Source organism: Stenella coeruleoalba, assembly GCF_951394435.1.
Source record: "Stenella coeruleoalba genome assembly, chromosome: 9".
NCBI classification, from domain to species: Eukaryota; Metazoa; Chordata; class Mammalia; order Artiodactyla; family Delphinidae; genus Stenella; species Stenella coeruleoalba.
In genome coordinates this window covers 1809656-1822069 of record NC_137155.1, presented here as the reverse complement: position 1 = coordinate 1822069, position 12414 = coordinate 1809656, and the positions used below count along the sequence as shown (strand labels likewise).

General features: G+C 44.1%; 1 protein-coding gene across 1 annotated transcript in view; it reads right to left on the bottom strand.

Moving 5' to 3' along the window:
• Positions 1-2164: 2164 nt before the first annotated feature.
• The window catches only part of VWC2 (von Willebrand factor C domain containing 2), a 115306-nt gene continuing 105056 nt past the window's right edge, over positions 2165-12414 (bottom strand). Inside the window, exon 3 of the mRNA XM_079931894.1 lies at positions 2165-2716. Within this exon, the coding sequence (XP_079788020.1) occupies positions 2565-2716 (152 nt within the window). The 3' untranslated portion in view covers positions 2165-2564. The remainder of the gene's footprint in view (positions 2717-12414) is intronic.

The window sequence follows — 12414 nt, the reverse complement described above, 5'->3', positions numbered from 1 at the left end:
ACCGTATTTTGAAATCAGTAACTTGGACCCATACTTTCCTCTGTTAGAGCAGTTTTCATCATTAGGAATCTCAGCAAAATGTTCTATGGAAAGAGAGGAGGAAACCAAAATTTTCCCCGATATACTTTATGGATGTGAAAGTCTAATATCAACAGCATGAAATAAAGAACCTGAGAATCACGTTTCTCTTGGACAACAATGCAAATAGTATCATTCTACATGAAGCCTATGCAGTGTTGTTAATCCATGTTCTGCCCTGTGTTTGGTTATGAGTCATCCTTTTGTGGAAAGAGGAGGGGCAGGGGTTACTTTACTGTAATAATGGCCCTGGGGCTCCAGCCTGGAGCATGCCTGGGACAAGGGTGGGTCACGCGAGTTTAGACAATTTCACAGGACGGTGTCAGGTTCACGCTCTCTGTGCAACAAAACACCAGGTTTCCTGGAATTCTCACCACGTTTGAGGAGCCATCGCCATGATTTCCAAGCTCACTGCCCACCTGGGAGGAGCGACATCACCAAGGGGAGCAGGGAGACTCTGGGCCCCCTTGATGGGGTCTGTCTAGTTGCAGCATGTCTGCTGGGGTGAGAAGAGGCTGCTTGTGTGCTGAGACATCCCTGCTGACCCACCTCCCCAGGAGGCTGGGGCCATTTGTTGACAAAATCATACCTTGATATAACCTTGGCTCATAAAAATCTTCCCTTGGATGATGGAGAGATGGCTGATTTCTAGTAGCCTTTAATACAAAAAGTAAGTTCTGGAAAGCTGATCACACCTGAGAGCGTCTACATGGTACTTCCCCTGAGGATTTGCATGGAAAGCTGTGTGCAGAGCCCATTTGGCCCAAAGTGTTCTTGATAAGATAAAAATTAAATATAAGCATATGTAAATTTCTTGAGGATTCAGTTAGTGGTGGCTTTGCAGTTATAAGGTCCACAATGGGTCAACTTTTTAGTGATGACAAAAGTATCCATTTTTCTTGGGTACTATTCAAACGTTAATGACTAAATGATTTCTTCTGTATGGAATGAAGCCTCTTTGACCACCCTTTGCCGACCTCTAGTTCAGCTCCCACCACGATGCACAGTGATTGATTTCTTATTTGTTTTGCACCAGAGGCCAAAAGTCCATGAAGGCAGGAAACCATGATTTATTCCTTTTTTTGTGGTCATAATAATTTGTACTTAGATGCTTAATTCAAAATTTTGGAATCAATAAATGTATGGGGGAAAAGCTTTAAAGGCATTAAATAGTGACCATAGTTCTGCTTTTTCTCCCTAAACCTATTAAAACTCTGGTTACCTTTTTCATCAATGTGTCAGGTGTTGATGTGATTGATAAAGGCAGAAACATTCTATAACATGCACTGATCAGATCAGCGGGATTAGCAGTGGCTTCTTTTATCCAAATGAAGAGAAGTGGAGTTGGTTTGGAGTGACATGTAACTCCAGGAACGTTGCCCATGACCTTCGGCACTGTTGTTTTAATATATTCAACAGAACTGCTTTCTCATTGGGCTCTCGCACAGTGACTAATACAGGGCTCTCATTCAGGATTGGACTATGCCTGCCATGTAGGAGACAGGATCGTCCCCAGGAGAACCACAAGTCCATGGGCTAGAGAGGTGGAATGTCCATGCCACATGTAGATTACAGGTATAGACTTTTTCAGGGGTTCAGTTTCCCTTACCTCTCCTCCAGAGAAACAGGGGTTCCCCTATTTGACTGTGTGCTTCCGCGTGAGGTACCAATGATGCAAATTATCCAGCCTATCCTGTTCCTCAGTTTGGGGCGTGATGTAAAGTCACGTTTAGAAGAGAAAGTCAAGTAAGTGAAAATGAAATATCTGCGTGCATCCGTCAGTGGCCCACGACGTGGGAGCTTTGAATGAACAGAAAAAGCGTGTATCAGTTATCTTTGTACCTGCATCTCCCAAATGACTGAGAATGGAGATACTAAAAGCAGTAAGTTACAAGAAGGAAATATTATATTTGTGTGAATTCGACTGGATCTTCTAAGGATCGACACTATATATCTCTCTGCAATGAAATAGAATTTGGAGAGGATCTCAGGGAAAATCAGTTCCCTTATCTTATGATCCATGAATGGGTGCACTATTCCAAGATTCGTAGGAGAATCAGCGACCACAAATAATCTCACGTGATGGAATCAGAAATGCAGAAGAAATGCAGGTACGCAGTGAGGACAGTTGACAACACAGCAGTTTTAATCTGTATCTATAGAAAACATTTATAGAAGCTCTCTAATAGAGGGATTATAGAAATACATTTCATATATAATAGTGTACTTTAGTGTACTTACTGTGAAAATAGCACATTTATTTAGAAGTGGACTTTTTTGCCCAAAGTTCTTGTCGATGTTTGGAAATATGTCCATTTCCTTCTCCTGCAGTTGTTGTGACCAAGAAAAGAAAACGTACCAACAGTTTTCCACAATTCCTCATCAAAAGTCTGCTCCTTTTGGTCGATATTTCCCAGAGGCATCCAGAACGTTCAGGTAGATCGGGAAAGGATCCTAGAGAACATCTGTGGTCCGTGCGGCCAGCCCTACATCTGCCGGCACTCGTGCCTGGTGCACATGGCCTGCCTCTCAATCCTCCAGGTGCCCTCCTCGTAGGTGCAGTGGCAGACGGTGCACTCGTCCGTCTTCACTTCCCTCCCGGCGGGGATGACAGCGGTCTCGGCAAAGCAGTTTGGGCCTGGAAAGAAGAAACAGGTTGCACTTAATTAGGAGAGTTAGCTTTACCCTGCATGTTTTATCCACTCCCTTTCAGGAAGGACAGTGAAAAAGTTACCATTTCAGGACTATGAAGTGTTCCCAGTTTTTTCCTGAAATGAAAGCCATGTTATTTAAAATGATACAAATGAACTTATTTACAAAACAGAAACAGACTCACAGACTTAGAGAATGAACTTAGGTTAGCAGAGGGGGAAGGGATATTCCGGGGGTTTGGAATCAGTGGACATGTACACGCTGCTATATTTAAAATGGATAACCAACAAGGACCTACTGGACAGCACAGGGAACTCTGCTCAATGTTACGTGGCAGCCTGGATGGGAGGGGAGTTTGGAGAATGGATACATGCATATGTATGGCTGAGTCACTTTGCTGTGCACCTGAAACTATCACAACATTGATTTTTATTTGTTTTATTTTTTTAATCACAACATGGTTAACTGGCTATACTCAAACATAAAATTAAAAGTTTAAAAAAATTTTTAAAATAAAATTTTTATGAATGACAATCCTGTGTTTTTCACCGACTGTGATTTTCAATTTGGGGGCCTTCTACATGGGCTGGATCTGCAATCGTTTGATTCAATTAATTCCAAGTAATCATAGAAAAACTTGATTAACGGGGACATTCAGAGAACCAGGCTTATCAGGAGAGAGAGCGGAAACAAGCAAATTGCTTGAAGTGACATAAATCCAGTGTTACCACCACACCTTTTAGAGCAGGTTTCAAAGGTCAGCTTACAGAACAACCACCTGGACGGCTCTAGAAACACCGGTTAGTGGTCCCACCCCCTAGCACTTCTGACTCAGGTTTGGGCTGTGAGCAGGGAATCTGCTTGGATAACAAGTGCCCCGGTGATGCTGGTGCTGGCCTGGGGCCACGCTTTGAGAGGCACTGTCTCAGCATGAACCAGGGGTACATGGTCCACAGTCTGCCTTGAGAACTGAAGACCCCTCGATTCTTGATCAACATACCTACCAGCTTCTCCACCAACAAAGGTGCCATGTGTGCATCTTACTCCATGTAAAATCCAGGACACGAAGCAACGGTTATCAGGGAGATTCCGAGTGTGAGTTGTTTCGGTTGAAACAAATGGTTTCTGTGCTACAGTCCATACCACTCAGTCACGTGGGAACAACTGCTCAGCCTCCAAACCTTTCTCTGCAACGGAGACATCGGTCCTTACCTCAGCCTTGAACACAGGCTCTCAGGCTCATCCTCCCTTCCTTTGCTTCTGCAGCCTTTGATAATGTGCTCACACCAAAGCACGCCCAATGACACTGTATCAAGTCATCAAAGACATGAAAAATGTTCATCTGCAGAATTTTAAAAAATGAATGAATCTGCCAGAACTCTAGGATAAAAACTGGCTCTTTTGTAATTCTAGTCAGAATAACTCTAAGCAGAGTAACTCATGCTTCAGTGGCTTTGTCTTCTGTCAGCCAAGCGGCAAGGATCAGGGCTCCAGAAGGTGGCCCTGGAGACCTCACCCCCGGGCACCGCCCCTTCTCCCGCCAGGAGCTCCGCTTTCCTCGGGCCCCTCCACTCAGACCCGCCCTAGGTTCCTCTCCTGACCCCGCTTGTCTCCCCAAGACCTCGAAGCATTAACAGTCACCCAGCTGAGGAGGAGCTCAAACACAGATCAACCCGGTTTTCTCCGTTGAGCACTGCTCCTGGTTTTCCAGAGGGCAGCGGGCTCTGCAGGTTGCTGACACTTCAGGCTCACACGCCTGGAACCACTGCCTCTTCGGTCCCAAAGTCACTCCTGCATCAGCTTTGGTGAATCAGGATACTTGAACTCCAGACCCTCCCCACCTGTAGGCCAACAGGAGGTCCCTGATCTCCAAACCCCCCACCCAGCCCACCTCCCGTTCCTCGGCCTTGGGCTGTGTCCTCGGCTCTGTGAGGTCAGAGGCCAAAGGGCCACAGCAGCAGCTCCAGGTGGGACCCACCCTGTGAGCACTGGTCCCACTCGGCTCCTGGGATGCCCTGACTTTGACATTTGACACCAGGTCTCTTTGGTGTGCTTTTTTCTTTTTGTCTCTTTTTCAGAGTTTGATTTGAGGGTCCAATCGCCTGCTAATTTGCCCTAATATCTATCAGTGTGCTTTGCACATAGAGGGTACTCCATAATTGCCCCGAAAACCTGTACCTTTAGATACAGATATTCACGCAGAGTTACCTGTCTCCTCTTCAGAAAAATCTGGATTCAAAGTCTGGTACCACTACTTAGTAGTTATGAGATCTTGGACTAAGGGATTTCATTGTTCTGAGCCTTCATGGCCTCATCTGCAGAATGGGAATGCCATACATCGCCAGGGTCCTGAGGATTAAACTAGAATAGATAGTACACTTCTGCCCTCAGGTTATTCAACAGTTCCTATCCCTCTTGCCTGAATTAATCTATGTCATTGTCGTAGTCACTTCTAATGAGTTTTTATTAGTATTAACTTATGTCTATTTTCTATATCACTGTAAGACTTTGGATCTTTCTTTTTCAATGATGTGCAACCACTGCAGTCTTTGTTCTTTTTTATATTCAAATTGTCCCAATTCGGCTTTGAGTGGCCCCAGCTTTAGGCCACTCCCGTGTCCTTCAGATGCACTCCCTCAGCTGCTGCCAGCCTCCGCCCCCTCTGTGCCAGCAACGCATCTTCAGCTCACTTTGCCCACATCTGAAAGCAGCCTTTTCTCCGAGGGGCCCAGATGCCTTTGGTGGAGAGCAATACTGAGGATCCGAGGCCTGACTATTGCGAGTGCTCATCATTACTGGGGAGTCCCTGCATCCAGCCCCTCTCAGTGGGCACAGGTGGGGACACACGCACACGCACAGGTTTTAAATTGTGAGTTGACATTATTAGGATTCATAACGCTTTCTTCTTAGATTTTATATGTGTACCTCTTTTCTCTTACAATGAAACACTTCAAATTGAACATATTTATGTATGTAATTGATCCTGTTAACTCTTTGCTTAACTTAGATTTTAAATTATGTACCTCGTCTTCCACTGAGACTCTTGTTTATTAAAATCACTAGCATACTCACCTATTTTCTCTCTCTCAGTTACGTAAAAGAGTTTAAAATGCCACCGTAAGTGCTATTCCTAACTAACAGTAAGATGTTCTTAGTTCTCAGAGCCGGTGCCCTCTGTTCAGAAGTCACCCAGCCCTTCTCTCCACGTGGCCGTATGAACAGCGGTGTACCGCGTGACCCTCGTTTGCCTCACTGCGCTCTCCCACCCAGCCACTGCGACGACCAGCTTCACTAGCTCTACTGTACCCCCTAGCATAACTTTCTTTAAAAGAAGAAGCAAATTATTATTGATGCGTCTTTCTTTCATAAAAGGTAGCATACTCCTAACTCTACGTACTTGGCTGTTTTCACTTAAAAATATGTCCCAGGGGGTCACTCCACATCCGTACACAGGGCTCGTGTGAGGCAGCGCCCCTGTGTCCCCGTCACAAGCAAGGTCAGTGGGCATTTGGAAACCGGCCTCCCAAACCGCCCCCCCCCCCCCGTGTATACGAAATGCTTAAATGCTTAGAGCATTTATTATCATTTGCTTCAGGCTAGGAAGAGATATGGTAAAGTGAGGCTCACAAGAAAGTGCTGGTAGTGTATTAGTAAAATGTGTATTCACGAAGAAGAGCAAAATCCAACAAAAACACCAAGTGTTCAAAAAGGTAATTTAAACACCTAATCCTAGAAGTAGAAAGCGACAATGTACACTTTGTCTCATATAAGAAAGTGTTTGTTTCATAAGCTTTCAAAATACTTATATATAAAGTCATCTCCTTATTACTGCTTAATGAATAGTGAGAAGAAACCCTGATTCTGGGTCTTCACTGAGTCTCAACTTTGGATTAAACTCAGGTCGAAGGTTCTACAAGCATCTGGACTGTCAGGTATTTGTCTCCCAGGCCTGTGATTAAAAAAGAGCAATTACTCCTGGTAAAAGATTTTACTATGACATAATTTGTAAATTCTTGACCATTGTTGCATCTGGATTATGTTATAACCCCTTTCCTAACCCCTCGTAGGTTTGGACACCACGTGGGGACACTTTTGTCTGACGTGGCAAGACTGACAGGAGGGGAGAGGGAACTGTGTTCCAAATTCGTGCGTTTTGTTCAAAAGTCACTTAACTCTTTTCTCTGTGTGGTCGTATCAGAAACACAGAGTTAGGTGGTACAAGTGTCGACCCTTGAAGAATTTATAAAATAAGCTTTCTTCATAGGTATATAACTGAATCACCGTGCTGTACACCTGAAACTAACACAACACTGTAAATCAACTATACTGCAATTTAAAAAAAGAAGAAAAATAAGCTTTCTTCATGTAAAATGATTTTAGTCTGAGTAGAGGGTTATTCACATGACTTTTAGAATTATATGCACTGTTGCTGTTTCTTCCTGCTTCAAATATTTACTTATGATATAGTTCAACAGAGTTACTGCTCCTGTACTTTGTAAATTCTTTTTGAATCAAAACTACATAAAAGTGTTTGGTAAATTATGAACATTTCACTAAAATATAATTTCTACAACCTATTGATATTTCTATAACAGATTCCAATTACTGAAAATTTCTAAATCTTCCATCTTAAAAGCAATGTTCCTATAAATTAACCAAATTATGAGACTCTTGTACCCAACTCCCTCTGAATATGTGTGTGTACACACACACATTATTTTCCTATGAACCATATTACTTTAAAAATTTTTTATTTTGAAGTTATAGATTCCAGTCAAACCAGGAAGTTGGTACTACAGGGAGAACCCATGTGCTTTTCACTCAGTTTTCCCAAGTTACATCTTACATCTTATAACTATAGCACAAAACCAGTGGGAGGAGCTGACAGGTACAGTGGGTACAGTGGGTGTGTGCACACCTGTGTCATTTTATCATATGCGTAGTTTTGTGTGACCATCAACAGACCAAAATCCAGAACCGCTCCATCACCACCAAGATCACCCTCATGCCTCCGTTTAGAGTCACTATTACCACCCTCCCCACCCGCTCAACCTTAACTCTGGAAATCACTATCCTTTTCATATCTATAGTTTTGTCATTAAAAGAATGTTATATATGTGGAATGGAACAGTAAGTGACTTCTGAGGTTGGCTTTTTAAACTCAGCATAATACCCTTGAGATCTTGCCAAGTTGTCGAAGCACCAACGGCTCATTCCTTTTACCGAGAAGACGTTTCCATGCTATGGATGGACCCCACTTTATCCATGCACCTACTGATGAACATTTTGGATTTTCTCCCAGTTTTTTGTCTATCAAGGATAAAGCTGCTATAAAAATTCATGTATGTGTTTTGTGTGAACATAATCTTCATTCTTCTGAGATGAGAGCCCAGGAGTGCAATCGTTGGAGCCTACGGCAGTTGTAGGTTCAGTTTTATGAGAAACTACCAAACTGTTTACCAGAGTAACTATGAAATTTACATTCCAATCAGCAATCAGTTTATTTGCATTCTCAATCATAATTATTTTAAAATTCTGGTTTGATAATTCCAACATGTCCTATCTGACTCTGGTTCTGGTCTCTTCAAACTGTTTGTTTGTTTGTTTTTTGCCTCCTAGTGTACCTCGTTAATTTCGTTTTGAATGGTCACCCATGATGCACTGGGGAAGAGGAACTACTCTAAAATGAACTTTAGTAACCCTGACAGCAAGGTGGAGGGAGGGTTCTCAGTCCCATAATTAGGTCTTAACCTTTTCGTATTTGTGGGATCTGTAATGACATCTCCTGTTTTATTCTTAATATTATTAATTTGCATCTTCTCTATTTTTTTTTCCTGTGTTGTATTAAGGGTTTATCAGTTTTGTTGATCTTAAAAAAAAACAGCTTTTTATTTCATTAATTTTCACAACTGACTTTCTGTTTGCAGTTTTATTGACTTGTTTTGTTTTTATCATTACTATTTGATTCTATTACTTTCAGTTTGTTTGCTTTTCTTTTTCTTTTTTTAATAAATTTATTTATTTATTTATTTATTTAATTTTGGCTGCCTTGGTCTTTGTTGCTGCGCGCGGGCTTTCTCTAGTTGCGGCGAGCAGGGGCTACTCTTGGTTGCAGTTCACGTGCTTCTCATTGCGGTGGTTTCTCTTGTTGTGGAGCACGGGCTCTAGGTGCATGGGCTTCAGTAGCTGCAGCATGTGGTCTCAGTAGTTGTGGCGTGCGTGCTCTAGAGCACAGGCTTGGTAGCTGCGGCACACAGGCTTAGTTGCTCCGCGGCATGTGGGATCTTCCCGGACCAGGGCTTGAACCCCTCTCCCCTGCACTGGTAGGCGGATTCTTAACCACTGTGCCACCAGGGAAGTCCCTGATGTTCTTTTTCTAGTTTCTTGAGTTGGTGATTTACATTACTGATTTGAGAATTTTCCTCTTTTCTAATGTAAGCATTTAGTTCCATAAATTTCTCTTTCAGTTCTACTTTAGCTGTGGTCTCATAAGTTTTGATGTGTGGCAGTTGTATTTTCATTTTCATGGAACACTTACTTTAAATTTATAGACTTGGGGGCTTCCCTGGTGGCGCAGTGGTTGAGAATCTGCTTGCTAATGCAGGGGACACGGGTTCGAGCCCTGGACTGGGAGGATCCCACATGCCACAGAGCAACTAGGACTGTGAAGCACAACTACTGAGCCTGCGCATCTGGAGCCTGTGCTCCTCAACAAGAGAGGCCACAACAGTGAGAGGCCTGCACTGCGATGAAGAGTGGCCCCCGCTTGCCACAGCTAGAGAAAGACCTCGCACAGAAACGAAGACCCAACACAGCAAAAATAAATTCATTAATTAATAAAACTCCTACCCCCAACATCTTAAAAAAAAATTATAGACTTGAAGTCCAAGAACAACTAAGAAACTTGAAAAAAAAACACATGATAACTTGATGAGCTAAAATATAAATTACTGAAGAGAATCCTGATGTACAAAAGCAGTCTGGTCACTATAATTATTCAGTGGCAAATAAAGCAATATTTATATATATGACTTCATTAGTAAGTAGGGGAATAGAGAGAAGCAGTTTTTAATCTTAATTAATCTAATTATAATATCTGATATTTATACGGTACTTTAAAAACTATGATGCATGCAGAAGAATTTTATAAATGGAAATGAGATTTAGAAGGAATAAACATTAGTCCAAGTCACACGGCTCATAACTAATTATTGGTACCTTAAATTCTATTGCTGGCCTGGCTGTTACTCAAGGACGCTCAGGCTAAAAATGGCTAATTTCAAAACGAACACAGCATAGAATGCCTTTTTGCCTGAGGAACAGTTGTTCAAGCAGGCAGTGGATGGGCGTTGGCTACCCTGAACTTTTCTGTGCTGCTCTGACTTCAGAGCAAGGAGTCCCTACCTGTCGTTCACATCACCTGCACAGTGACTGACTTGCAGTGTCAGAATAGCTTGTATCAGGCCCAGCCCAGGACCCGAGGTGCTGGCGGGGGACTCAACACCAAGGAGGTCTCTCATCCCCTTAGGAGCCCCACATCCAGTCTCCCGAAATGCAGAGTCTGTGTCAAGCCCCCAGTTTTGCCCTAGTTACCAGTGCGAGTGAAGAAATGTCGCTGCCGTATCAGTACACAAAGGATGTTGCAGCCATCAAGCCATCACGTTGCAGCGGCCCTGACGGTGAGCCCTGAGGGAACTCAGGATGGAAGCAGGATGCCCTCAATCCAGCCGTCAGCCACTGCAGCCCACCCCAGCGGTGCACCCTGAGGGGATCCAGGATGGAGAAAAGCAGCGTGCTGACCCCAGGTAGCTGAGGTGCAGAACAAAGGGATGATGTCAGTGAGCCCAGACTCTTGCACCTTCCCATGCATAGAAAATCTCTAAATTCCTTAACTTGAGATGCCTGGTTTTCTTTAATTAACAGTAATCTTTTGATGTTCCCACTACCTGGTCTTTGTTGCAAAAACCCCTCTATATCCTGGCTCCCCCTTACCTCTTGGGAGCAGTCCCTCAGAGCAACCCGAGAGGCTGCGTCCCGGGCTTAAGTTCTCAGTGCTGTCCTCCAAATAAAACACAACTCTCAACTTTTAGGTTGTGCTTTTCTTCAGTTGACACCAGCACAACCCAGCCCACGATGTCATGTGTCCACTGACCTGACAATAACTTGGGCTGAGGCTCACAAATTCCAGACCAAGCCTGAACCTACAGGGACATCTGTAATTAAGCATCCCTCCTGGGTGCTCCTGTGTCTCCGGCAGAGCTGCCTGTCACAGTGCCACCCTCAGGGGCCCTCAGGGTCTCCCCGCCAGGGAGGAGGGAGGGTCATCACAGCGTCTAGCGCTGCACGCAGCACAGAGCTGGAACTCAGGGCATGTACCACTGAGTTACAGTTTTAGAATTAAATAATGAATTGACACAATGAAAATAAAACTGCCACGGCTACACAGAAGGGTAAATTGCCAACACGCTTTAGATTTTTACACGGAATGGTGAGCCACAAGAAGACAGGGCATTAATGAAGAAAGGCCAAAGTGGGTGCCTGGGGGCACCTCCTCCTCCCGCATCAGGGGCTAAGCACTGAGGAAGAGCCCAGCACAGCAGGACAGCAGGGCAGCGAGGGAGACCCAGGCAGCCATGAGCCCAGCATTCGTCTTCTAGATCAGTGATACCCCCTTCTGCTCTGCCTCGTCTTTTTAGCAAACCGTCTACTGAATTCTTAATTTGTTATTGCATTTTTCAGTTTCAACTTTTTCAGCATAACCCAGTTCTCAGTGAAATTCTCCAACTTTTCTTCTGTCTTCTTGTGCATGTTAATCTGTTACTTTAAAAACCTTCTGAAATAGTCACCATATCTTGATAACCTGTGAGCCTCTCATTTCCTAGTTTGCTTTTCTCTTGGTTTGGGGTCATTTGGTATTTCTTGGCTTGCCTGGAAATTTTGAATTAAACAACAGATACTGTGAAAGCGACATCGTACAGGCCCTGGATAGAGCCTTTTGGCTGACAGAGCACAGGAGGGCTACAGTGATCTGGCCGCGAATGGATTTGAGGCTTTGTTCGGGTTGGTCTTTTCCAGCCCCCCCTCACTCCTAGGGCACAGCCTTTCTTGAAGTCTTGGTTGAAAACTCCTGCTGTTTGCTGGGGCCCCTCCACACGCTCTCTTGAGCACTGTGGTCCTGGCAGGTCTCTGCAAGCTCCAGCCACCCAGCTGCTGCCTTCTGCTCGGGTTCTGCTTCTCTTACCTGGCACATTGCAGCTTTGCAGTCTGCAAATGCCTTGCAGGAAAATTACATGAAGAATTTTGGCCTCACTTCTTTGTGGTTCCCTCCTCTTCTCAAATGCAGCCTCCCTCTCAGTTCCCAGCCTCCCTGGCGGCCCAAACACCACCTTCCACCTCCCAGCTCAGCCAGAAGCTGCCACCTGGGCTATGGCTTTCCGCAGGACATCTGTCTCTGCTCTAGATCCTGCAAATGCCCTGAGCAAACACTGGGGAGGTAAGTATGGAGCTTAGCTCAGTGAGCCTGCCTTTCCTCTGACAGCTAGACCTCCAAGTCCTTTGCACTCTGATATCTTCAAACCATTTTTTTTTAAAAAAAAAACTGCATGTATATTTTATCCAAACCTTAGAGTTGATCTCACTGGGAGAGTTTTTCCACACACTCTATCATGGTGTGAATGAGAAATG